At 60.9% G+C, this 22,883-nt stretch overlaps 16 protein-coding genes across 16 annotated transcripts; 3 read left to right on the plus strand and 13 right to left on the minus strand.

Moving 5' to 3' along the window:
- Positions 1 to 410: 410 nt before the first annotated feature.
- HETIRDRAFT_317500 (uncharacterized protein) lies at positions 411 to 572 on the plus strand (the record flags this gene model as incomplete). The annotated part of the gene is made up of 1 exon (XM_009547632.1): positions 411 to 572. A coding segment is annotated over one exon (162 nt), but the record flags the coding sequence as incomplete, so codon positions are not given.
- Positions 573 to 1,035: 463 nt separating this feature from the next.
- On the minus strand, positions 1,036 to 1,779 carry HETIRDRAFT_144829 (uncharacterized protein; the record flags this gene model as incomplete). Its single annotated transcript, XM_009547633.1, has 2 exons — positions 1,351 to 1,779; positions 1,036 to 1,287 (listed from the first exon to the last, which is right to left on the minus strand). Coding segments are annotated over exons 1-2 (318 nt in total), but the record flags the coding sequence as incomplete, so codon positions are not given.
- Positions 1,780 to 2,492: 713 nt separating this feature from the next.
- Positions 2,493 to 3,047, minus strand: HETIRDRAFT_318900 (uncharacterized protein; the record flags this gene model as incomplete). Its single annotated transcript, XM_009547634.1, has 1 exon — positions 2,493 to 3,047. A coding segment is annotated over one exon (555 nt), but the record flags the coding sequence as incomplete, so codon positions are not given.
- Positions 3,048 to 3,399: 352 nt separating this feature from the next.
- HETIRDRAFT_247126 (uncharacterized protein) lies at positions 3,400 to 3,656 on the minus strand (the record flags this gene model as incomplete). The annotated part of the gene is made up of 2 exons (XM_009547635.1): positions 3,400 to 3,493; positions 3,568 to 3,656. Coding segments are annotated over 2 exons (183 nt in total), but the record flags the coding sequence as incomplete, so codon positions are not given.
- Positions 3,657 to 4,263: 607 nt separating this feature from the next.
- Positions 4,264 to 5,272, minus strand: HETIRDRAFT_417418 (uncharacterized protein; the record flags this gene model as incomplete). Its single annotated transcript, XM_009547636.1, has 2 exons — positions 4,264 to 4,855; positions 5,268 to 5,272. The coding sequence occupies 2 exons, from the start codon at positions 5,270 to 5,272 to the stop codon at positions 4,264 to 4,266; spliced, it is 597 nt and encodes a 198-aa protein (XP_009545931.1).
- Positions 5,273 to 7,312: 2,040 nt separating this feature from the next.
- On the minus strand, positions 7,313 to 8,025 carry HETIRDRAFT_409277 (uncharacterized protein). Its single transcript, XM_009547637.1, has 2 exons — positions 7,971 to 8,025; positions 7,313 to 7,902 (listed from the first exon to the last, which is right to left on the minus strand). Exon 2 carries the CDS (start codon positions 7,841 to 7,843, stop codon positions 7,604 to 7,606), a length of 240 nt encoding a protein of 79 aa, XP_009545932.1. The 5' UTR covers positions 7,844 to 7,902; positions 7,971 to 8,025; the 3' UTR covers positions 7,313 to 7,603.
- Positions 8,026 to 8,481: 456 nt separating this feature from the next.
- HETIRDRAFT_433971 (uncharacterized protein) lies at positions 8,482 to 9,931 on the minus strand (the record flags this gene model as incomplete). Its single annotated transcript, XM_009547638.1, has 4 exons — positions 9,473 to 9,931; positions 9,091 to 9,367; positions 8,583 to 8,904; positions 8,482 to 8,532 (listed from the first exon to the last, which is right to left on the minus strand). Exons 1-4 carry the CDS (start codon positions 9,588 to 9,590, stop codon positions 8,482 to 8,484), a joined length of 768 nt encoding a protein of 255 aa, XP_009545933.1. The 5' UTR covers positions 9,591 to 9,931.
- On the minus strand, positions 9,275 to 10,383 carry HETIRDRAFT_433972 (uncharacterized protein; the record flags this gene model as incomplete). The annotated part of the gene is made up of 3 exons (XM_009547639.1): positions 9,275 to 9,877; positions 9,903 to 10,253; positions 10,349 to 10,383. 3 exons carry the CDS (start codon positions 10,381 to 10,383, stop codon positions 9,823 to 9,825), a joined length of 441 nt encoding a protein of 146 aa, XP_009545934.1. The 3' UTR covers positions 9,275 to 9,822.
- A 4-nt stretch (positions 10,384 to 10,387) lies between these two features.
- HETIRDRAFT_451098 (uncharacterized protein) lies at positions 10,388 to 11,061 on the minus strand (the record flags this gene model as incomplete). The annotated part of the gene is made up of 3 exons (XM_009547640.1): positions 10,388 to 10,644; positions 10,698 to 10,988; positions 11,055 to 11,061. The coding sequence occupies 3 exons, from the start codon at positions 11,059 to 11,061 to the stop codon at positions 10,388 to 10,390; spliced, it is 555 nt and encodes a 184-aa protein (XP_009545935.1).
- A 2,255-nt stretch (positions 11,062 to 13,316) lies between these two features.
- Positions 13,317 to 13,869, plus strand: HETIRDRAFT_433973 (uncharacterized protein; the record flags this gene model as incomplete). Its single annotated transcript, XM_009547641.1, has 3 exons — positions 13,317 to 13,336; positions 13,383 to 13,470; positions 13,609 to 13,869. The coding sequence occupies 3 exons, from the start codon at positions 13,317 to 13,319 to the stop codon at positions 13,756 to 13,758; spliced, it is 258 nt and encodes an 85-aa protein (XP_009545936.1). The 3' UTR covers positions 13,759 to 13,869.
- Positions 13,870 to 14,231: 362 nt separating this feature from the next.
- On the minus strand, positions 14,232 to 15,101 carry HETIRDRAFT_458799 (uncharacterized protein; the record flags this gene model as incomplete). The annotated part of the gene is made up of 3 exons (XM_009547642.1): positions 14,681 to 15,101; positions 14,397 to 14,627; positions 14,232 to 14,375 (listed from the first exon to the last, which is right to left on the minus strand). Coding segments are annotated over exons 1-3 (435 nt in total), but the record flags the coding sequence as incomplete, so codon positions are not given.
- On the minus strand, positions 14,765 to 15,320 carry HETIRDRAFT_104651 (uncharacterized protein; the record flags this gene model as incomplete). The annotated part of the gene is made up of 2 exons (XM_009547643.1): positions 14,765 to 15,101; positions 15,142 to 15,320. 2 exons carry the CDS (start codon positions 15,318 to 15,320, stop codon positions 14,765 to 14,767), a joined length of 516 nt encoding a protein of 171 aa, XP_009545938.1.
- Positions 15,321 to 15,537: 217 nt separating this feature from the next.
- Positions 15,538 to 19,510, minus strand: HETIRDRAFT_458800 (uncharacterized protein; the record flags this gene model as incomplete). Its single annotated transcript, XM_009547644.1, has 10 exons — positions 19,488 to 19,510; positions 19,188 to 19,288; positions 18,419 to 19,043; positions 18,063 to 18,326; positions 17,616 to 18,019; positions 17,006 to 17,521; positions 16,858 to 16,937; positions 16,637 to 16,771; positions 16,111 to 16,609; positions 15,538 to 16,077 (listed from the first exon to the last, which is right to left on the minus strand). Exons 4-10 carry the CDS (start codon positions 18,085 to 18,087, stop codon positions 15,538 to 15,540), a joined length of 2,199 nt encoding a protein of 732 aa, XP_009545939.1. The 5' UTR covers positions 18,088 to 18,326; positions 18,419 to 19,043; positions 19,188 to 19,288; positions 19,488 to 19,510.
- Positions 18,365 to 19,031, plus strand: HETIRDRAFT_317497 (uncharacterized protein; the record flags this gene model as incomplete). The annotated part of the gene is made up of 2 exons (XM_009547645.1): positions 18,365 to 18,407; positions 18,460 to 19,031. The coding sequence occupies 2 exons, from the start codon at positions 18,365 to 18,367 to the stop codon at positions 19,029 to 19,031; spliced, it is 615 nt and encodes a 204-aa protein (XP_009545940.1).
- A 120-nt stretch (positions 19,511 to 19,630) lies between the features above and the next one.
- HETIRDRAFT_104654 (uncharacterized protein) lies at positions 19,631 to 20,125 on the minus strand (the record flags this gene model as incomplete). The annotated part of the gene is made up of 1 exon (XM_009547646.1): positions 19,631 to 20,125. One exon carries the CDS (start codon positions 20,123 to 20,125, stop codon positions 19,631 to 19,633), a length of 495 nt encoding a protein of 164 aa, XP_009545941.1.
- A 786-nt stretch (positions 20,126 to 20,911) lies between these two features.
- Positions 20,912 to 21,373, minus strand: HETIRDRAFT_317922 (uncharacterized protein; the record flags this gene model as incomplete). The annotated part of the gene is made up of 1 exon (XM_009547647.1): positions 20,912 to 21,373. A coding segment is annotated over one exon (462 nt), but the record flags the coding sequence as incomplete, so codon positions are not given.
- Between the last annotated feature and the right edge of the window lie 1,510 nt (positions 21,374 to 22,883).

Consider the following 22,883-nt stretch of genomic DNA (forward strand, 5'->3'; position numbering starts at 1 on the left):
CCAAGCTGATACGCGGCTGACATGACGAGCCTCTCCAGCCGTAGTGAGGCTCGTCATGCCAGCCATGTATCAGGACTCAGCCCTGTCAATACGCGGCTGACATGACGAGCCTCTCCAGCTGTAGTGAGGCTCGTCATGTCAGGCGCGTATCGAGACTCAGCCCTGCCAATACGCAGCTGACATGACAAGCCTCTCCAGCCGCAGCGAGGCTCGTCATGTCAGGCGCGTATCAGAACTCAGCCAAGCTGATACGCGGCTGACGTGACGAGCCTCTCTAGCCACAGACAGGCTCGTCATGTCAGCCATGTATTGGCATGGGTAGCTTCTTCACCTCTTAATGGCCTCTTTAGCCCTGCCATACCCCTGTCCTACCCTGAACCTTCTAGCTTTTCAGGTTAGAATACCATTAATACGCTCCTCAGACATGGAAAGCGTTGAAGGCTGAACTGCTTAGAGTTGAACAGCCTGGAATTCTGACGCGTGTATACATCGTTAATGTCCGCACTAATTCTCATGCCTGCTTAGCAATGCAAAGAGAACTAAGCCACAGTCTGAGTGCTCAGCAAATTTAGTGGAACATCAGGCGAGTTTGCTGGTGCAGTTGCACGGGATCCACATGCGCACGCAGCCGCTCATCCAGAGCGTGACGTCTGCGTCGCGCTCGAGCATCCAGCTTGTCACTAGGCACTACGCAGTCGGTTATGCGACTGGAAAAGGGCGGAGGACGGCGGCGGGGGCATGATCACGGGCAGAGACAACTTGCCGTATCACTGCGAGGACGCGGACGTGCTGAGCAGCCGAAAGAACTTAGCGCTGGAGCGGTCGTTCGACAGCGGCACTGGACTTGCGAGGTGTGCAGTCAGCGGTTGGCCGACAACGAGCGTGGCTTCCAGATGGATGACGAAAAGACAGATGCGAAAAGACAGATGGAGAGATGAGCATGGGCATAGAGATGGGGACAGGGATGGGAATGACAGGGAACACGCTTCCGAGCTCGACGTCGAAAATGCCGCCACGCGGAGTCAACCCTGTCCGAGGTTGCATCGTGGGAGTGTCGCGCATGGCTTGGACCTCACTGAGCTTGTTCGTGTGGTCGCTGAGCTCGCGCAGGATGTCGTTCCCCTGCTGCGCCAACACGGGCGGGAGGTTGTCGTGACAGACGGCGACGATGCTGGACATGATCGTGATGATCTGCGTGAGGTTCTCATTGAGCGTTGGCGAAGGTATCAGCGAGCGGACACCGGACAGGATGCTCTGGATGGCGTAGACGATCAAAACGGTCGGTGCCTCGAGGTAGGGCCGCGAAAAAGCGTGAGCGCAGGGGTGAATGAAGCACGGCACGAATATTACCTTGAGCTCCGTCCAGGCGTCTTCGGAGCCCTCTGCGAGCTCCGAGTCATTGCTGAGCACGCCCATTGTGCTCTCCATGCGCACCTGGTCAAAGACCGGGGGCGGCGAGCAGCCCGCGGAGCTCGAGCGCTCCAACGACGCTTTGCAGAAGCGGCTGTTGCTCGACGAGCGCCCCGAGAACGGCGGGGCGTCTCGACGGCGACTCGGCCGAGTCGAGCGGCTACTGGCAGAGCTGGTTGGGCTGCAGTGGGTAGTACTCCTACTCTACGTCCACGCGCCTGTTCGAGGCGGACGACGAGCTCGCGCGCTGCGCGGACACCGCAGGGTTTGCCTCCTCGACCAAGCGGAGGGTAGGCGAGAACCGGTTCGACGCGGCGGGCGAGTACTGCTCCTGCTCTTGTTTGGTCACCCTGCGGATGAACACCGTGTGCGCGATCTCGGTGACCACGGCCGAGACGTGGCTCGCGACGGCGTGGGGGAGGCTGACGGGGGACAGGCTGGAGCTGGTGGCGTGCATCTTGGAGGTGACGACGAGGTTGCCATGTCTGGGATGCCGCCGTCTTGCGACATGGGCAGCTGCTCGTCAAACTGGGCATCTTAAGGAAGATCTGTGAGGTGGCTGTGAGGAACGCGGGTCAGCCGACGATTGTGCATGAGGATGAGAGTGCACCTTTGAGGCTCCGGAGCTCAGCCTTGACCTGCTTGTACTTGCGCTTGTAGTTCTTGAGGTGGATGTCCATGTCGTGGATGATGAGGAGGTCCGTGTCTTTCAATGTCATCAGCTCGTCGTCGCTTCGCAAGACGTCGGAGACCTCCGCGAGAAGACCCTTCATGTCAGAGCGGTCCATGATTTCGGAATAGGCGCCTCCAAGGCCGCCCATGTGCTTGTCCTCCACCCGCTCACAGCGCTCGCGCAGGAGCTGCCGCTTATCCTCGCCTCATGTGCTTTGGTGAGCTCCTTTTGCATGGCGAGCATCACGGTGCTCTGTTCCTCTGCGGGCTGCACGAAGGGAGTTGAACATGCGGCAGAACACGCATGACGGACGACTCACTCGCCTGAGCTAGCCGAGCTCGACCTCGAGCTGCTGGACGCGCTCGTTACTCTCCATCCTGCGGCGCTCCTTCTCGCCCACGCCCTCGACCTAATTCTCGAGGCCGGCGATGTGGCTCTGCATGGTCACGTTCGAGAACTCGTCGTCGCGGCGCATCTTCTCGCACTCCCCGCCTGCACCATTGCTTGTGCGGCTGTTCTTCAGCAAGAGATCGGGCGCGACGGATGCGTGCCCCAACGACATATTGTCGTAATATTCATCGCCGCCGCTGCGCCCACCCGCGTCCTCGTCGATGCTGCCGAGGGTGAGTGCGCTGAGGCCGCCCGCCATCTCGTTCAGGCCGGGCTCCTCGCCGGCCATGCTGCCGCTCTCGCGGGCGTCGCGACCGTAGGGGACCTCGGCGTCCTGCTCTGCGATGGTGCTCTTGTTAGGGATAATGATCTGGCTCTTGGCAGTAGTGCCCTGGGCGTTGGTCGTGCCGGTTGAGTCGCTCGTGCTGGCGGCGCTCGGGTGGCGACCGGCGGGGTCCTGACAAAGGTCCTTGGAGGGCCATCGACGCGAGGACGGGGAGAAGGGTGCGTCGTCGCCGACACCGCCATAGGGGTCTTTGCTGCAGCGGCCAGAGGAGCCAAGATTGTCTTCGCTAGGATGGTGGCGGGCGCCGGTGCTGCTGGAGCAATCGCAGTCGTCAGAAGTGCGGGTGAGGCAGCGGGGCGGAGTGGGACGCCTTGAGCAGGGGGACACGGCAAAGTCGGGAGATGGGGAGTCGTCGTAGGTGGATCCGGGCGTCTAGCTGGGTGAATCCGCTGCCTGACGATGGAGTAAGCGCGGGAGGCAGGGATGGGACGTGAAAAGAGGTGGAACACAACCTGTCCTTTAACTTTGGGTATCATCGCGCAAGCTCGTAGCAGACGTCGCTGCAGAGGTACTGGTTCACCATCTGCACGAACGGGGTCGCCTCGTGGGACGAGCTCGAGTAGATGAGCGACGAGGGCGAGACGAAGACGTCCATGTGCGCGTTGAGGATGATGAGCACCATGTACAGGGAGAGCAGCTTGGAGCGCATTGCGTGCGACTTGAGGTCGCGCTCGCTGTGGGCGGGGCACGCAGGCACGGGGTTCGATAAGAGGTGATGTGGATGTGGTGCGAGGAGGAGAGAGCGAACCTTTCCGTGTTGAGGGGCTTCATTGTGAGCTTGCACGTGGACCGGAAGACGACGAAGGCGTCCTTGAGGAAGAGGTCGTTGATCGTCATCGTGTGTGCCGGGGGAGCATGATGCCCCTGGGCTAGGGTGCTTGGGTGAAGAGTGGGTTCGCTGGCGTGCGGGTTAGTCAAAAGGGGACACAAGTGGAACTGTGCGAGGGAGACCCACGCGTGAGGGGTACCCGGCCTGTCCGCGCCGTGTTCAATCCCGTTCGATGAGGGCAGCTCGAGGACAGACAAGTCGTCTTGGGCGGCTACCGGCGGCGAAAGAGGGAGCGGGATCTCGAGTGAAATGTCGTCTGCCGAGGGCGCCTCGTCCTAGGACGGCAGCGCGCGCGGCGGCTCAGTGTCCGGCATGGATGGCGAGAACGAGTCGTGCTTTGCGAACGGGGCATCGTCGGCCTTGGACGCGAGCGACGCGGTGGACTCTGCAGTGACGGGCGGGGCGACCTTGCTGTGCGATAAGATGTGGTGAACCATCTGGGTGAGGCCGCCCCGGGCGGCGGTCTGGTTGACGGGGTCGGTAGACATGAGGAAGACGTTGTAGACGGTGCAGACGGCCTTGAGGAGCGAGGACTGGTGGACGAGGATGGTGGAGGAGAGGACGAGGGCGAGGAGAGCCTTGACGACCTGGAGCCTAACCAAGTCGGCGGTGGTCTCAGTGCGACAGGTGGTGATGGTATGCACGACGAGGTCCACGAGCGAGGGCGGGGGGAGGTCGCTCTGGGAGGTGCTCGAGGTGGAGTGGCTGGGCCCAGACCCGGGGACAGGGGCGGGGACGGGAGGACGCGTGTTCGGGAGGCCTGGCCTCGACGAAGAAGGAGTAGGAGATGAGCTTGGAGATGCAGTCAAGGCTGGCGACCATGAGCTTCTCGTTGCGGGTCTCGCAAGCGAGGCAGAGGGGCTTGAAGATCTCGCGAGGGTGGTCGTCGCCCATGCCTGCGCGGACAATCTCGAGGGCGATATCGACGCCCTCCCTGAGCGGGGCGGAGCGCTTTGCCTCGTGGGAGGCGGCGGTGTCGAGGGCGGAGGTGAAGAGCACAGTGGAGACGGAGTTGCTCTGGGAGATGGTCATGGAGCGCTTGTGGGAGGAGGGCGGTGTGGAGGAATGCGGTGGACATGCACGGGGAGAACGCGGTGTGGGTGTCGATCGTGCATGAGGCGTCGGTGGAGGAGAGCCGGGAGGACGGGGAGTGGTGCACGCGGTAGCTAAGGCTGTCTCTGCACGGGGGCGGGTCTTGCAGCGAGTTCTTGGATGGCGGCATTGGGGGAGGCGCTGGCGCAAAGAAAGACGACATACCTCATGGATATCCTCGTCGCCCGCGCCCTCTCTCTTCCCAGCTTATCTTTCCGCCATCGCCGTTCCTCAGCGTGGTCGTTGTCGCTGTCGTCACGACCGTCAGTGTGGTCTTCATTGTCGTCGTCTTTGACGCTCAGATGGTCACGATGCTTGGAGCATTATCGGGCAGCGTGGGCGTAGGGGCGTTGGTGGAGCAGAATGCCTCCGCAGCCGACATTGTGGTGGCACAGGGGAAAGAGACGGCGGTGAGCGGGGGAGTAGGCGTGGACGAGGACAGAGACGGGGTCGGGAAGGGAAAGGTTAGTCCCTAGAGGATCTGTAGATAGTGACAACGCGCTGTCAGCAATGTGTGGACGCGACGCGACATTGCAGCGTGCTTGATCACGAGACGTTGAAGGAGCACTGTGTGCCGACACAGTCGGACTGTGTGGCGCGACAATCATCGGACTGTGTGCGGCACGGCCGGACTGTGTGGCGCGGAATCACCGCCAAATCTCGGACTGTCACCGCGAATCCGGACTGTGTGGCGCTGAACCAGCGCCAAAATCCGGACTGTGTGCGGTCTCGGCCGGACTGTGTGGCGCAACAGAGAGACTGTGCGTGGTGTGACAACAGTGTGACAACTGTGGGTCCGCAATCTCCCGACCGTGTGCCGCCCTTTCCCGATGCTGACTAAACTGTGTCTCCGGGTTGCAGAATACCCTCAACATCACAAACAATTACATATCTCTTGATCCCCTTATCCAAATAATAAAATTAGGGGATGATTTGAACGGTAGTGTATGTAGGAGCATTTTATTAGTTTTGCAATGGAAATCAAAGGACAATTGTGGACTGGAGACTCAGTTTTTTGAGTTTTTCCCTCAATTCTGTATTTTGCCTGTAACATCTTCAGTACTCCATGTCTACTAATGAAAATATTAGGGTACCATAACAAATACATTTTAAGCCTATTGAATCAGACAGAATTGTGTGCAACTTCGGATTTGGCTCCCAAAACCCAGACTGTGTGAAGCACAGTCTGGTTTTAGGGGGTAGACTGTTTAAATCCATATCTATTGAACCCCTGATTCAATCTCGCTGCTTCTGGGCCTCAAAGTTGAAGCAGGGTATGAGATTTACAGAAAGGATTTTTTTATATTTATATTTACATTTCATTGGCAACACAGTAGTTTCGGATATCGGTGGACTCAAAAGTGTCGGTAATACTACTAGGTTAGAATAACTCATTTCGGTGCTTCCGGTGATAGCAGATGAGACCGGACGTCCGCACGCGATAGTTATCAGCTAGCAGCAAACGGGAAGGCCCGACAGCGGATGCAGTGCTGCAAATAAAATAACGCACCAAGCTGGTGTGACCCTTAATGTCTGCAGGCTTATCCAGCGGTGCCAAAATATTCTTTGTGAGTATCTTGCCAAGTTCGACGCCCACCGGATCTGTTGCGCCAGTTCAGCAAACACGGATTTATGCGCCCACACCAGGGACGCACGCACCAAATACGTTGATGCCCGGATGAGGCCCTGCGTAAAGATCTTGTGTTAGTAGAGCACAATGAGCTGAGCATTGCGGGCGTGAACAGCGGGAAGAAGAGAGTGTTGCTCGGCCAGTTGCCCATGAAGAGCTTCCTCTTCACGAGTGCCTTGCTCGCGCCCGGTCCCACCTCCTACAACACTAACCGTTCTTCAGTACCGCCGAAACAACACGCGGACACTACCGAAGAGGGATCGGGAGAGGGGACAGAGGGGGTGCGCACCTGGTGTACTTGCTCCTCAGTTTTGCCAAGCACGAGCGCTTTGGGTGGCGCGAAGTAGTTGCTGAGCGGGATGCGGTGGTGAAGCGAGCCACAAAGCGGATTGTGTGATGTTGCGGGAGTGAGAAAGTCCGTCGGGACGAGTTTTGTGCCCTGGTACAGCAGCTGGCAGAATGCTGGCCGTTTATGCCCTTTACATTCCAGACAATTGGCTGTGGCATGCGCAGTGCAGTCAGCCTTGACAGCAGAGAGTGGGTTGGAGAGAGGATATGCTCGCCGGTCTGATAGTCAACTCGCTTGCCGCTCTTGGTGATGAGTTGCCGTTAGAATCCATGTAACCTTGATGCAGGTAGTCCTTGAGCTTGTACATGTACTGGTTGCAAGGAAGTAGCGCGTGCAGGCACAGAGAGCCGGAGAGGTCTGGTGATAAGGAGCGATCAGGATTCAGCGGAGTAAGAGGAAGGAGGAGGGGAGACTTTAGTGCCTGGGGAAGAAACGTGCATGCGTAGAGCGGAGAGCAGAGACTTCGAGAGAGGAGCAGCAAGGAAGAGAACGAGAGGCACGCACCGTTGTACCACTCTGCGTGCTCATCGAGTGCACGTCCGTCGTGAACGTCGCCGTCATCCGTGCTCGTCTCCTTTACCGTTGCGGCCGCTGCCATTCATTCCTCCACTGCCAGCCAGATAGGTAAGGTCGAGGGCGTGACAATTGACGAATGAGGGGCTGAGGGCGTGAAGGCCAAGGGACGAGGGGGTCGGGAGAACGAAGGGAAGAAGGGTCGAGTATGTTCGAGGTCGAGTGTGCGCGAGGTATGTTGTGCGCGGGGTTGAGGGGCCAAAAAGAGAAAAGAATGTGAGGATGTGAAGACAAGGGATTCAGCGTGTGCAGCATCGAGCGCGGGTGCGCTCTCGGCGATAACCCAGAACGAGGGGGGACTAGACGAGGAGTCAACGATAGGTCGAGGGCTCGAGCATGCGTGCATGGGCTTGACGAGACGCACGAGTGCGGATGTAGGTCGCAGGCGAAGACGGGTGCGTGGGCCCAAGGGGTTGATGCAGTCGAAGGCACTCGGTGGCGAGCGAGCGTGGACTAGAGGAGACAGGTGTGGGATCAAGGGGACGCGCGGGCGGTTGTGGGTCGCAGGCGAAGGCAGGTTCCTGTCGTCGAGGGGTCGCACGTGCATGCATCAGGGTGGGATTGTCTAACGAGGAGGTCAAGTGAGCGAGCAGCCATAACGACAAGGAGGCTGCAGAGGTTGCGGGGCACATGTTGAGCAAAGGGCGGGTGGAAAGGGCGAGAGCGAGAGGTACGAACCTTGGTAACGCTCAGCCTTCCTCTGCCTAGCTCATTTCTCCGCCACCAGCTGCTCCGAACCTTCCTAGTCCACACGCTCAACCCCGAGTCCCCTGACCTTCGCAATTCTCCGTGCCCGAGCATGCAGTCTAAGTCCAACGCAATCTTCCCTTCATCGAACGACAACGACGACGGAGGGACGTCGGAATCTTAGTGATGTTCGCTTTGCGTCGAGAACACGCGTGCGCTCGAAGGAGAATTTCATCCTCGACCTCCTTGACGACACAGCGTGGTCGTGGTCCAGACCCTCGACGGAGCGAGCAACCAACCATCCGTGCGTCCTTGCCGTTGAGCCGCTTGATGGACCTCGACACTCGGACCTACGTACCGGACGAGTCTGGCCTGAGGAAACGAACCCTGAGTGTCGGGGGGGTTGTGGCTATGGTCGTCAACGAGAACAAGGGCGTACTGTCCGAGCCCATCGAGCAGCCTGCCTGCCGTGCCGGAGAACGGATCAGCGGGCATGGCACATTCACAACACGAGCGCGGCGGATACCCATCTCCGGGAGAGGGCGAAACTCCCCTGAGAGACGACACAGCCAGGAAGAGATCGACCTTCAAACCACGACGTACCGGCTTGCTCAATGAGTTCCCATCCATCGTGCATGTCTTCGTTGTCCGTTTCAACCCTCTTCCCACCTCGTATCTTCCTTCCAGCCATTCCTTGTCCTCGACGAGGCGCCGCGTCCGATCTGCAGGCAGTCGACAGTTGGGGGTTCGAGGGACTGAACGTCGAGGCGTTTGAGGGGACGAGTAGGCGGCCGTGAGTGGTGTCGAGGAGACGAGCGTGGGGGCGGATATCAGTCCCAGGCGAAAGCGCCCGCGTGGACCTGAGGGGACGATCCCGGATCCCGGATCACCACTTGACCGAGCCGAGCACACGAGTGCCCATGGCCTCGAGCACGCAGTCCGGCCGTGTTGAGTGGCGTCCGGGCAATGCAGACGATGTGCGGAGGGGACGTAGAGGACACGAGCAAGTGGCCGTGGTGCCGAGTGGGTCGAGCACGAGAGCGAGCGAGCGGGTTGAGAGCGTCGGGCAAGCAGGTCGACAGGGTCGAGCAGGAGTGGATGAGAGGAAGACAGGACGAGGGTACAACGGGAGTAAGAGATGACGACGTACCACCAGCTGGGTCTCATCCTCCTCGTCCACACTCGAACGGCCGCGATCCTTTGCGTGTCGTCAGGCAGCGTGCGCTCCGGGGGTGCAGACGGCAGTGAATGTGGGCGTAGGTGTGGACGAGGACAGGGGTCGCCGTCAGTGGAGGGACAGTGCGTGGCGGCGGTGCGTGAGGTCGAAGGACGGGACGTCGGCCTTGAGACAGTGAAGCGGCGCGGTCCAAGGTGCGTAGGCTTCAAGGCTGTTGAGAGGAGAGAGGACGCATGTGCATGAGTTCGAGGGGATGCGTGCGTGCGGCGGAAATGTTAAGGGAGGGGCAAGAAGAAACACGAGAGGAGGCACATACCCTCGTAACAATCAGCCCTCCCTTTCCCGTCTTGTCTCTCCGCCGCCAGCTTGCCCTTGCCCTCCTTGTTGACACGTTCGAACGCATGTAGCGCGTCTGAGCAGAGCGCAGGGTGCATCTTGAGTCGTCGCGCTCGGGTTCACCTAGCGACGGTAGCGGTGAGTCGGTGGAGGAGGGGTCGTGCGAGGGTGAGAAGCCGCTCTCCTGCATGGACGCCGAGTTGGGATGCAGGGTCAGGATGAACTTGCTGAGCGCGCGCGCAAAGGCAAGGCATGTCGCCGCTCAAGAACGCGCACGCGGAAGGCCTCGGCGACGCGGGAGAGGAGTGCAGGGTAGACGATGGGGGCGCGTCAGTCGCCGCGTCTCCTCCTTGCCGATCTTCTGCGTCGCACGTCGTGCGAGAAGCTTCCCCGTCCTATACCGTTCATACAGCAGCCAAGGGTGGAGGGGGGCGTGACGCTGGGGGAAGGCAAGCCCGGCCGGTGCGCGAGGATGCGGATGCGGATGCGGCAGCGGAGGCCTGGTCGAGGAGGGCGGCGTGTATGTGAGCGGTGCTCGCCGCGGACATCGACTTGGAGCAGTCCTGCGAGGTCCGGTCGCGGTCGCGGCGGCTGGCGCTGGGCGTGGTGCGCAAGGACTCGGAGGAGCGGCGTGAGGAGGTGGAGGAGGCGGAGGCGGCGGCGGTGGTGGTGGTGGTGGCGGTGGGCGAGGCGTCGGAGGCAGAGGTGTTGACGAAGGTGGAGGAGGCGGAGGACGTGCCGGGATGGTGGGTGGTGTCAAGCTGTAGCGAGTAGGCGAGCGCGACGTCGAGTGGAAGATGCGGGTGAGACGAGCGGGGGTCCGGGCAACGCATGCGATGCGCGAGGCGATGTGGACGATGCGGGCGAGCCGGCCGGTGGGCCAGTGGGCATGAGATCATGCGAGGAGAGCGGGGAGGGCAGTACAGCGAGCGATGGGGTCGAGAGGGCCGGACGGGAGAGCGGGTCGGACGGGAGAGCGGGTCGGACGGGAGAGCGGGTCGGACGGGAGAGCGGGTCGGACGGGAGAGCGGGTCGGATGTGGAAGAGGTTGAGCGGACGAGATGAGGGGGCGGGTAGAGTCGAGGGATAGGCCGTTGAGGGCGACGTGGAGAGGAGGTCGAGGGCGAGAGGTGTGCGTGTACGGGGGAGGAACTGGGGCGAGTGACGGCGTACCTATTGTTATGTCCTCGTCGTCCGTTTCCTACCTCTTCTGTGCTCCTTCTCGTCCTCCTCCTCGTTGTCGTGGGTTTCCGCGTCGTCGAGCAGCGTTGGTTCGTGGGTGTTGGTGCAGCGGGACGCCGCTGCCGTGGAGACCGTCAATCGTGTCGAATGAGACAGCGGTGGGAGCAGGCAACTGGTCGAAGGGATGCGTGTGCACGACGCCGAGGGAACAAGTGAGGGGTTGAGGCGGACGAGCGGGAGCTGGAGAGTCACGAAGTTAATTAAGTGGTCGCGTGCGCGCGACGCGAAGTTGAGTCCTTCGCACCTGTCTCTAACTCAAATCTGTCCGCGCGCAAACCTCAACCTTCGTCCCCTCGCCCTCGCCTCAACACCATGCACACCCACCATCCACTTCCTTCGCCTTCGTCCTCTCATCCTCTCGGCCCCATGCACACGCGTCCACTCGGCCACAACAACCCTTCGACTGTTCCCTCACGCGCCCCTGCCGCCGCCGCACCCGTGCTTTGCCCTTGCGCACAGCGTGTCGCAATCGTCATGCCACCCGTGCTTCAGCGCGTCGACGGCGAGGGTGAGGAGCGTTGTTAATGAGAGGAGGAGGTGCGAAGATGAATGCCATGAAAAAGGTCCGTATCACTTACTTTCGCTAGCCCTCCCCCAGCCCTAGTCCTGCCCCTCCCTGCCCGGCCCTGCCTGTCCCGCGCACCTGTGCACACCCGGAAGCGGCTCCTCACGCCGCGTCTCTTCCCCTGCTCTCTCCTAGGAGGCGAGGACACGACCACGCTCTCCGGTACCCTACCGCCCGACGCCTTCTTCTCCGGGCACGCCCACTCGACGCTGCGCACCGCCGCGCACGCATCGCACGAGCGCACCCTGTCCTCTGCCTCCGGCTACGCGCACCACCATGTGGCCGGCGCTGCCAAGAGCACCACCTCGCCCGCGAAGCAGCGCTACGTCGCGGACGCGCACGGCCTCGAGATCGTCAAGAAGATCCGGCAGGGCGAGGTCGAGCTGCGCGATCGCACCATCGTCCTGTGCGACATCAAAGTCAACGTCCGTCCAGCTCGCTTTGCGAAGCTGAGGGCCATCAAGGACGCGAAGAAGCCAGGCAAAGCCCCCACCGCGATCCCCGCTGTCTCAGGTTTAAAACGCCTCCGCGGCCGACATCGTGGCAGCGCAGGGGAAAGAGGCGGCGGTGAGTGGGGGCGTAGGCATGGACGAGGACAGAGACGGGGTCGGGAAGGGAAAGGTTAGTCCCTCGAGGATCTGTAGATAGTAGAAGTAGAGGAAAAGAGAAGGAAACATCATGTATCAGTACATGCCCTCGGCGATGCAGAGGCCCATTGTCCGTTTGCAAAGCCGAGTGCGAGAAATAAAGGGTACAATAAGATATAATACGAACATACTCACAGCGCGGGCATCTGTAAGGTTAATGCTCGTAGGCTGTCTCATTCATGTAGAGTCGAGTTTGTGCAGGTTTTGTGCTTGTTGGCACAGCGGAATCCTGATACGCGGCTGACATGACGAGCCTGTCTAGCCACGGACAGGCTCGTCATGTCAGGCGCGTATCGGGACTCAGCCCCGCCAATACGCGGCTGACATGACGAGCCTGTGCAGCAGCAGACAGGTTCGTCATGTCAGCCGTGTATTAGCAGGGCTGAGTCCTGATACGCGCCTGACATGACGAGCCTCTCCAGCCGCAGTGAGGCTTGTCATGTCAGCCGCGTATCGGGACTCAGCCAAGCTGATATGCGCCTGACATGACGAGCCTCTCCAGCTGCAGCGAGGCTCGTCATGTCAGGCGCGTATCGGGACTCAGCCCTGTCAATACGCGGCTGACATGACGAGCCTCTCCAGCCACAGTGAGGCTCGTCATGTCAGCCGTGTATCAAGACTCAGCCAAGCTGATACGCGCCTGACATGACGAGCCTCTCCAGCCGCAGCGAGGCTCGTCATGTCAGGCGCGTATCGGGACTCAGCCCTGTCAATACGCGGCTGACATGACGAGCCTCTCCAGCCGCAGTGAGGCTCGTCATGTCAGCCACGTATCAGGACTCAGCCCTGCCAATACACAGCTGACATGACGAGCCTCTCCAGCCGCGGACAGGCTCGTCATGTCAGCCGTGTATTAGCATGGGTGGCTTCTTCACCTCTTAATGGCCTCTTTAGCCCTGCCATACCCCTGTCCTACCCTGAACCTTCTAGCTTTTCAGGTTAGAATGGCCTCTTTAGCCCTGCCATACCCCTGTCCTACCCTGAACCTTTTAGCTTTTCAGGTTAGAATCAGAGGTGGGATTGACTATCGAAGAGGTCGAGTGAGCGAGCGGGCATGGCATCAAGGAGGCCGCAGAGGTTGCGAGCAAAGGGCGGGCCAAAAGGACGAGAGCGGGTTGTACGGACCTTGATAATGCTCTGCCTTCGTCTTCCTAGCTCATCTCTCTGCTGCCTCACCCTCCTCGTCGATGCACTGAAGCGTGCGTGGCATTCTCTTCGCGATAATTTGTGTGCGGGCGCTGAACACAAGTGCGGTGAGAGCGGGGCAGCGTGGAGGGTCCAGGCGACGCACGAGCATGGGCTGGAGGTGATAAGCAGGAGGGTACTCAGTGGCGCAGGTATAACGTGGAGAGGAAGACACGCGTGCGCACATGGACTCGAAGGCAGGAGCGTGAATGTCAACATCAACGGTGTAGAGAATCGAGGGTACTAATTAGGCGGCGGGCGTGGGCTCGAGGAGATGGGCGTGGGCTCGAGGGGACGAGGGAACGTACGCACGCGGCTTCGGATCGCAGGCGCAGGCGGGTGCGTGCACTGAGGGGGGACGGGGGCGAGGAGGGGCGAGGCGTGGAGAGGCTCATGGTGGAACGATAGGGCGGGCAAGAGTGGCGTCGAGCATGCACAGGGTCTTGGCGGTGACACGGTCTGGTACGTCTAGACGAGCGACTCAGGCGAGGAAAACTTCGACTTCAACATGGAGATGGTGCTTTGCGCGGCAGCCTATCGGGCGTGGAGCTTGCGCGAGGGCTCGAGCAGAGATTCGAGCCAGGAGGCAATAGCATTAATACGCTCCTCAGACATGGAAAGCGTTAAAGGCTGAACTGCTTAGAGTTGAATAGCCTGGAATTCTGACGCGTGTATACATCGTTAATCTCCTCACTAATTCTCATGTCTGCTTAGCAACGCAAAGAGAACTAAGCCACAGTCTGAGTGCTCAGCAAATTTAGTAGAACATCAGGCGAGTTTGCTAGTGCAGTTGCACGGGATCCACATGCGCACGCAGCCGCTCATCCAGAGCGTGACGTCGGCGTCGCGCTCAAGCATCCAGCTTGTCACTAGGCACTGAGCAGTCGGTTATGCGACTGGAAAAGGGCGGAGGACGGCGACGGGGGCATGATCACGGGCAGAGACAACTCGCCGTATCACTGCGAGGACGCGGACGTGCTGAGCAGCCGAAAGAACTTAGCGCTGGAGCAGTCGTTCGACAGCGGCACTGGACTTGCGAGGTGTGCAGTCAGCGGTAGGCCGACAGCGAGCGTGGCTTCCAGATGGACGACGAGAAGACAGATGGAGAGATGAGCATGGGCATAGAGATGGGGATAGGGATGGGAATGGCTTCCGAACTCGACGTCGAAAATGCCGCCACGCGGAGTCAACCCTGTCCGAGGTTGCGTCGTAGGAGTGTCGCGCATGGCCTGGACCTCGCTGAGCTTGTTCGCGTGGTTGCTGAGCTTGTTCGCGTGGTTGCTGAGCTCGCGCAGGATGTCGTTCCTCTGCTGCGCCGACGCGGGCGGAAGGTTGTCGTGGCAGACGGCGACGATGCTGGACACGATCGTGATAGTCTGCGTGAGGTTCTCGTTGACAGTCGGCGAGGGCATCGGTGAGGGCGTCGGAGAGCGGACGCCGGACAGCACGCTCTGGATGGTGTAGACGATTGATTCAGTCTGCGCTTCGAGAGAGGGCTGTGAAAAAGCGTGAGTGCGGGGTAAATGAACCATCAGAAGACAAGTATTACCTTAAGCTCTGTGCAGGCATCCTCCGAGCCCTCCGCAACCGCCGAGTCGTTGCTGAGCATGCCCGCTGTGCTCCCCGTGGGCACCTAACCAAAGATTGGCGGCGGCGAGCAGCCCGCGGAGCTTGAGCACTCTGACGACGCTTTGCGGAAGCGGCCGTCGCCCGACGAGCGCCCTGACAATGGCAGACGCCTCGACGGCGACTCGGCCGAGTAGGGCGGCTGCTGGCGGAGCAGATTGGGCTGGAGCGGGTAGTGGTCCTCCTCTGGGCGGTCCACGCGCCTGTTCGAGGCCGACGATGAGCTCGCGCGCTGCACAGGCGCCGCCGGCTTTGCCTCCTCGACCGAGTACAGGGTGGGCGAGAACTCGTTCGATGCTGATGCTGGGGCGGGCGTGTACTGCCCTAGCTCCTGTTTGATCGCCCTGCGGATGGACACCGCGCGCCCGATCTCAGTGATCACACGCGGCGTCGTAATCCTCGTCGTCATCAAGCTTGCCCGTGGACATCACCTCGACCTCATCGTGGACGCCCCCGCGTGGTCGACCCGCCGTCATACATGCCGCATGAGGTGCGCCCAATGACCCTGTCGTCGTCCCCGGCCCTAGCCATATAGGCGGCCGCCTCTTAGCCGCCTCCGACATGTCCGTACAGGTTCCAGCCGTTGCCATCAAGAAGGAGGTATCGGGGAGGAGGAGTTGTCGTGGAAGGTGTTGAGTCATGGTTCAGGAGGCAGCCTCGTGGCCGTCGTCGTCGTCGGGGCTGAGACTGAGGAGCCATTCGTCGAATCTCTGGTCGTTCTGGGCGGCCTCATCGGGGTGGGCCGGTGGCCGTCGACGCCGTGCGTGGTCGGAGACAGCATCAGGAGGGGTCCGCGCCCGGCGGACGCCACATCAGGGCCCTGCCAGACCCCTGTGTTGGCGGCCCCACATGTGGTAGAGACGGCGACGAGGCTGTCGTCATAGGCACGTCCTCGACGCCGCGGTTCACGAGGCCGCGGTTGTGCATGACGAGACACCGGGCAACACCGCGTCCTCGGGGAGCCACCGTTGGAAGCGAGGAGAAGGCGGCGAGGGGAAGGCGGCGACGCCGTGTTGGCGAGGAGGCAGGGCCGTCGAGGCCTCGCCGTTGACGATCTCGGTAGCGTGCACGGGGAGGCAAGGTCCAGGCGGTGAGGTGGTCGGCACCTGGCGTGTAGAGACGGCGTGCAGGCGGCAGCGTGAAGAGCTGGCAGGATCGAGAAGGCTGCTGCACGCCTGGGGTCATCGGGACCGAGCGTGCAGGCGGCAGCGCGGAGGCCTCGGTGTCGTCGTCAGGGCCGTCGTGTCGAGCGGGCGCTGTTGTTGTCGAGGAGCAGGCGGGGTGGATGAAAGCGTGAGGAGGCGCCGTCGAGTGAGGAGCCTGGGGTGAGGAGGCCGGGGTTGTTCACGAGACCTCGGGCGACGCGCCGTTGTCGAGGCAAGGGACCGGCAGTGGAGGCGGCAGGGTGGAGGCGGCGGCGTGGTGGGGATCGGACGTGGAGGCGGCGTTGTCGAGCCTGGGACCGTCGTCGGCACCGGGCAGGGTCGAGGTGTGGTCGAGCCTGGCGGTGGAGGGGGTAGCATCGAGGCGGTAGAGTCGAGGCGGCGGAGTCGAGTCGAGGTCGTCGGAGGCGGTGGCTGCGAACCTGGTGTCGTCGTCGGGAGTGAGGATAGAGACGGAAGCGTTGAGGCGGCGGCGTGGTCGGGACAGGGCCGCGTCGAGGCGGTAGGGTCGAGGCGGCGTCGTCGAGTCGGCGTCGCCGAGTCGGTGTCGTCGAGTCGGTGTCGTCGAGTCGGTGTCGTCGAGTCGGTGTCGTCGAGTCGGTGTCGTCGAGTCGGTGTCGTCGAGTCGGTGTCGTCGAGTCGGTGTCGTCGAGTCGGTGTCGTCGAGTCGGTGTCGTCCGAGGCGGCAACTGCGAGCCTGATGTCGCCGTCAGCACCGGCCGGGGCGCGAGGATGCGGATGCAAATGCGGCAGCGGCCGCCTGGTCGAGGAGGGCGGCGCGGAGGAGGGCGGTGCTCGTGGCGGATATAGGCTTAGACTGGTCCTGCACGGTGCAGTCTCGGCCGCCGGCGCTAGGCATGGTGCGTCACAACTCAGAGGAGCGGCGTTAGCTGGAGGAAGCGGTGGTAGTAGTAGTGTAGGTAGTGGTGGTAGCGACAGCGGCGGAGGCGGAGGAGGTAGAGGGAAGGTGGAGGAGGCGGAGGACGTGTCGGGGTGGTGGACGGTGGTGGTGTCGAGCTGGAGCGAGCAGGCGAGCGCGGCGTCGAGCGGGAGATGCGGGTCAGTCGAGCGTAGGTCCGGGCAACCCATGCGATGCGCGAGGCGATGTGGACGATGCGGGCGAGCCGGCCGGTGGGCCAGCGGGCCAGTGGGCATGAGATCGTGCGAGGAGAGCGGGGAGGGTAGCACAGCGAGCGATCGGGTCGAGAGGGTCGGACGGGGGAGCGAGTCAGACGGGAGAGCGGGTCGAACGAGAGAGCGGGGCGGACGGGAGAGCGGGTCGGAGGTGGGTGAGGTTGAGCAGACGAGAGGAGGGGGCGGGTAGAGTCAAGAAATAGGCCGTTGAGGGCGACGTGGAGAGGAGGTCGAGGGCGAGAGGTGTGCGTGTACGGGAGAGGAACTGGGGCGAGTGACGACGTACCTATGGTTATGTCCTCGTCGTCCGTTTCCTCCCTCTTCTGTGCTCCTTCTCGTCCTCCTCCTCGTTGTCGTGCTTTTCCGCCTCGTCGAGTAGCATTGGTTCGTGGGTGTTGGTGGAATGGGACGCCGCTGCCGTGGAGACCGTGGATTGTGTCGAATGAGACAGCGGTGGGAGCAGGCAACTATTCGAAGGGACGCGTGTGCAAGGGACCGAGGGAACGAGTAGTCGAGGCAGATGAGCGGTCGTGGCATCGAACGAGCCGAGCGGGAGCGCACGAGGGAGCCGAGAGAGGGAGGGATATACTGGACGAGAGCGGGAGGGACGGATGTGCAGGTCGACGCAAAGAAAGACGACGTACCCCGTTTGTGCCCTCTCTGTTCCCCCTTGTCTTTCCGCCGCCGCCGCTGTTCCTCGGCGTCATCTTCCTCAGCGTCGTTGTCGTTGTCATCGTCATCTTGGTCGCCTTCGTTGTCGTCGTCGTTGACGCTCGGACATTTGCGATGATTGGCGTGCCATCGGGCAGCGTGGGCGTAGGGGCGTTGGTGGAGCGGGACGCCATCGCCGTGGAAACCGTGCAGCACGCCAAACGAGACAGTGATGGGCGCAGGCGTGGGGTCGAAGGGATGCGTGTGCACGACGCCGAGGGAACAAGTGAGGGGTTGAGGCGGACGAGCGGGAGCTGGAGAGTCACGAAGTTAATTAAGTGGTCGCGTGGGCGCGACGCGAAGTTAAGTCCTTCGCACCCATCTCTAACTCAAGTCTGTCCGCGCGCAAACCTCAACCTTCGTCCCCTCGCCCTCGCCTCGACACCATGCACACCCACCACCCACTTCCTTCGCCTTCGTCCTCCCATCCTCCCGGCCCGATGCACACGCGTCCACTCGGTCACAACAACTCCTTCGACTGCTCCCTCACGCGCCCCTGCCGCCGCCACGCCCGTGCTTCGCCCTTGCGCACAGCGTGTCGCAATCGTCACGCTACCCGTGCTTCAGCGCGTCGACGGCGAGGGTGAGGAGAGTTGTCAATGAGAAGAGAAGGTGCGAAGAGGAATGCCATGAAAAAGGTCCGTATCACTTACTTTCGCTAGCCCTCCCCCAGCCCTAGTCCTGCCCCTCCCAGCCCGGCCCTGCCTGTCCCGCGCACATGCGCACACCCGGAAGCGGCTCCTCACGCCGCGTCTCTTCCCCTGCTCTCTCCTAGGAAGCGAGGGCACGACCACGCTCCCCGGTACCCTACCGCCCGACGCCTTCTTCTCCAAACACGCCCACTCGACGCTGCACACCGCCGCGCACACATCGCACGAGCGCACCCTGTCCTCCGCCTCCGGCTACGCGCACCACCATGTGGCCGGCGCTGCCAAGAGCACCACCTCGCCCGCGAAGCAGCGCTACGTCGCGGACGCGCACGGCCTCGAGATCGTCAAGAAGATCCGGCAGGGCGAGGTTGAGCTGCACGACCGCACCATCGTCCTGTGCGACATCAAAGCCAACGTCCGTCCAGCTCGCTTTGCGAAGCTGAGGGCCATCAAGGACGCGAAGAAGCCAGGCAAAGCCCCCACCGCGATCCCCGCTGTCTCAGGTTTAAAACGCCTCCGCGGCCGACATCGTGGCGGCGCAGGGGAAAGAGGCGGCGGTGAGCGGGGGCATAGGCGTGGACGAGGACAGAGACGGGGTCGGGAAGGGAAAGGTTAGTCCCTCGAGGATCTGTAGATAGTAGAAGTAGAGGAAAAGAGAATGAAACATCATGTATCAGTACATGCCCTCGGCGATGCAGAGGCCCATCGTCCGTTTGCAAAGCCGAGTGCGAGAAATAAAGGGTACAATAAGATATAATAAGAACATACTCACAGTGCAGGCATCTGTAAGGTTAATGCTCGTAGGCTGTCTCATTCATGTAGAGTCGAGTTTGTGCAGGTTTTGTGCTTGTTGGCACAGCGGAATCCTGATACGCGGCTGAGCCGCGTATCAAGACTCAGCCAAGCTGATACGCGCCTGACATGACGAGCCTCTCCAGCCGCAGCGAGGCTCGTCATGTCAGGTGTGTATCGGGACTCAGCCCTGTCAATACGCGGCTGACATGACGAGCCTCTCCAGCCGCAGTGAGGCTCGTCATGTCAGGCGCGTATCAGGACTCAGCCCTGCCAATACGCGGCTGACATGACGAGCCTCTCCAGCCGCGGACAGGCTCGTCATGTCAGCCGTGTATTGGCATGAGTGGCTTCTTCACCTTTTAATGGCCTCTTTAGCCCTGCCATACCCCTGTCCTACCCTGAACCTTCTAGCTTTTCAGGTTAGAATGGCATGAAGATCGAGGGGATTGAGAGGGCAAGTAGATGGGCGTGAGTGGTGTCGAGGAGACGAGTGTGGATGGATATGAATCGCCGGCGAAAGTGGGCGCGTGGACCTGAGGGGACGAGGGCGAATGTGGGATCAACAGTCGAGCAGGGCCAGCACTCGAGCACACGAGTGCCCATGGCGTCAAGCAGGAAGTCCGAATGTGTCGAGTAGGAGTCTGGGCAATGCAGACGATGTGCGGAGGGGACGTGGACGACACAAGCAAGTGGGCATGGTGTCGAGCGGGTCGAGCACGAGAGCGAGCAAGTAAGCAAGCGGGCTAAGAGGGTCGGGCAAGCGGGTCGAGAGGGTTGGGCGAGCAGGTCGAGAGCAGGACTGAATGAGGAAGAGTGGGCGTGATGCCGCGCGGGGGTGGGCAGATAAGTCGAATACAAGAGGTACGTGTGCGGGAGAAGAACGGGAGTAAGAGACGACGACATACCTACATCCATTGTGGATAGCTTCGTCATCCGTGCCCACTCTTCTCAGCTCGTCTCTCCGACGCACTCGTTCCTCGTCCTCCGTTGCCAGCTGGGTATCATCCTTCTCGTCGACACTAGAATGGTTGCGATGCTTTGCGTGTAGCACGCGCGCGGAGGCGTCGACGGAGCAGCTTCGCAATTCAGCCCTCAGTGATTGAAGATGTTGAGGGTGCTGTATTGCGGGGGTGTCGGGGGATGAATGCATACGGGATCGATGAGACGAGCGGGAGGGCGCTCGGTGGATGCTGTGTGAGTATCTAAGGGAACGAGTGTGCGTGGTTGTACGTGACAGGACGCAGGCGAGAACGAACACATGGGATCGAAGGGACGGGCGACATTTGATGGGATCGGGGCCACCGGGGGCTCTGGGTGGCGAGCGTTTACGATGTCGAGAGTGGGGACGTCGACAGCAGAGGAGATGAGCACGAGGGTTCTGGGTGCAAGCGTGCGAGGGTGCTGGGTGGCAGGGTGGCGTGGGCTCAGCGGACGACAGGGCGCGGGATCAATGGCAGGAACGTCGCCATCGAAGGGGTCGAGGGGACGCAGGTCGAATGAGGGGATTGAGGTCGTGATAGAAGAGCGGGATGAGCAGGTGAGTGGCGTCGAGTGATAGATGCGGGCGTGTCGAGCGGGGGTCTGGGCAACGCAGACGATGCGCGAGGGGGCGTGGACGATGCGCGCGAGCAGGCCAGTGGGCCAGTGGGCATGGGACCAGCGGGGGGACAGCTGGAAGAGCAGGAGGGAGAGCAGGAGAGGAGGAATTGGGGCGACTGACGATGTACCTATGTAGATGGCCTCGTCGTCCATTACCTCCCATCTCCACATGGCCGATCCTCTTCCTCGTCCTCCGCTCCGTTGTCGTGATTGTCCGCGTCGTGGAGCAGTATGGGTGCGTGGACCTTGGTGGAGCGGGACACTGCCGCCATAGAGACCGTGGAACACGTTCAGGAAGGGCAGAGCTAAGTGCATGGGTGTGGGGTTCCGGAACTCGTCCAGCTCCTCGATGGTCTTGTACGACTGCAAACGCACATGCCTGGCATGCTGACGGGCCTCGAGCTTCTTCCGGTGCTTGTTGTCGAGCGAGAGATAGCAGGCGCGCGCGTGGACCAGGTGCTGTGAAGCCTCTTCGAGGGGTGCTAGGCGGCGAGGGTGTGCAACGTCGAGAGTGGGAATGTTAACAGCAGAGGGGATGCACACAAAAGTGCTGGGCGTGAGCATGCATAGGGCTGAGTGTGCGCGGAGTCTTGGCAGCGACGCAGCGCAAGCAAAGTGCGAAATCGTGAATTGTGAAGGGGATGAGTGCGAGGTTTGCACGGTCTGAGCGTACGACTGGGTACGGCATCAAGAGTGGGAATATCACCGTGGAGGGGGTCGAGGGGACGCATGTCGAAGGAGGGGCTCCAGGCCGTGATAGAAGAGCGGCGTGAGTGACTGGCTGTGGCATCGAGTAGGGGATGCGGGCGTGTCAAGCAAGGATCCGGGAAACGCAGACGATGCGCGAGGGGGCGCGGGCGATGCAGGAGAGCGGGCGAGCGGGCCAGTGGGTATGATATCGAGCAGGTAGAGCAGGGAGAGCGGGGAGAGCAGAAAGGCAGGGGATCGGTTTGAGAGGGTAGGACGGGAAAGAGGAGAAACTAGGGCGAGTGACGTACCTCTCGTAGATGTCCTCGTCGCTCGTTCCTTCCCTCTTCTGTGATCATCTCCACTGGTGCCGAACCTCATCCTCATCCTCATTGTCATAGATGCCTGCGTTGTTGAGCAGTGCAGGCGTAGGCGTATGGGCGTTGGTGGAGTGGGACGCCTCTGCGGTGGAGATGGTGGATAGCCCATGGGGAGAGAGACGACAGGAGTGTGAGCGTGGGCATGGACAGCGAGAGAGGACACGATCGGGAAGGGAAAGGTCAATCCCTCGAGGATCTGTAGATAGTAACAACGCGCTGTTAGCAATGTGTGGACGCGACGCGACATTGCAGCGTGCTTGATCACGAGACATTGGAGGGCACTGTGTTCCGACACAGTCGGACTGTGTTCCGACACAGTCGGACTGTGTGCCGACACAGTCGGACTGTGTGGCGCGACAATCAACGGACTGTGTGCGGCACGGCCGGACTGTGTGGCGCAGATTCACCGCCAAATCTCGGACTGTCACCGAGAATCCGGACTGTGTGGCGCTGAACCAGCGCCAAAATCCGGACTGTGTGCGGTCTCGGCCGGACTGTGTGGCGCAACAGAGAGACTATGCGTGGTGTGACAACAGTGTGACGACTGTGGGTCCGCAATCTCCCGACTGTGTGCCGCCCTTTCCCGATGCTGACTAAACTGTGTCTCCGGGTTGCAGAATACCCTCAACATCACAAACAATTACATATCTCTCGATCCCCTCATCCAAATAATAAAATTAGGGTATAATCTGAAAGGTAGTGTATGTAGGAGCATTCTATTAGTTTTGCAATGGAAATTCAAGGACAATTGTGGACTGGAGACTCAGTTTTTTGAGGTTTTCCCTCAATTCTGTATTTTGCCTGTAACATCTTCAGTACTCCATGTCTACTAATGAAAATATTAGGGTACCATGACAAATACATTTTAAGCCTATTGAATCAGACAGAATTGTGTGCAACTTCGGATTTGGTTCCCAAAACCCAGACTGTGCTTCACACAGTCTGCTTTTAGGGGGTAGACTGTTTAAATCCATATCTATTGAACCCCATATTCAATCTCGCTGCTT

This window comes from Heterobasidion irregulare (assembly GCF_000320585.1).
Source record: "Heterobasidion irregulare TC 32-1 unplaced genomic scaffold scaffold_05, whole genome shotgun sequence".
NCBI lineage: Eukaryota > Fungi > Basidiomycota > Agaricomycetes > Russulales > Bondarzewiaceae > Heterobasidion > Heterobasidion irregulare.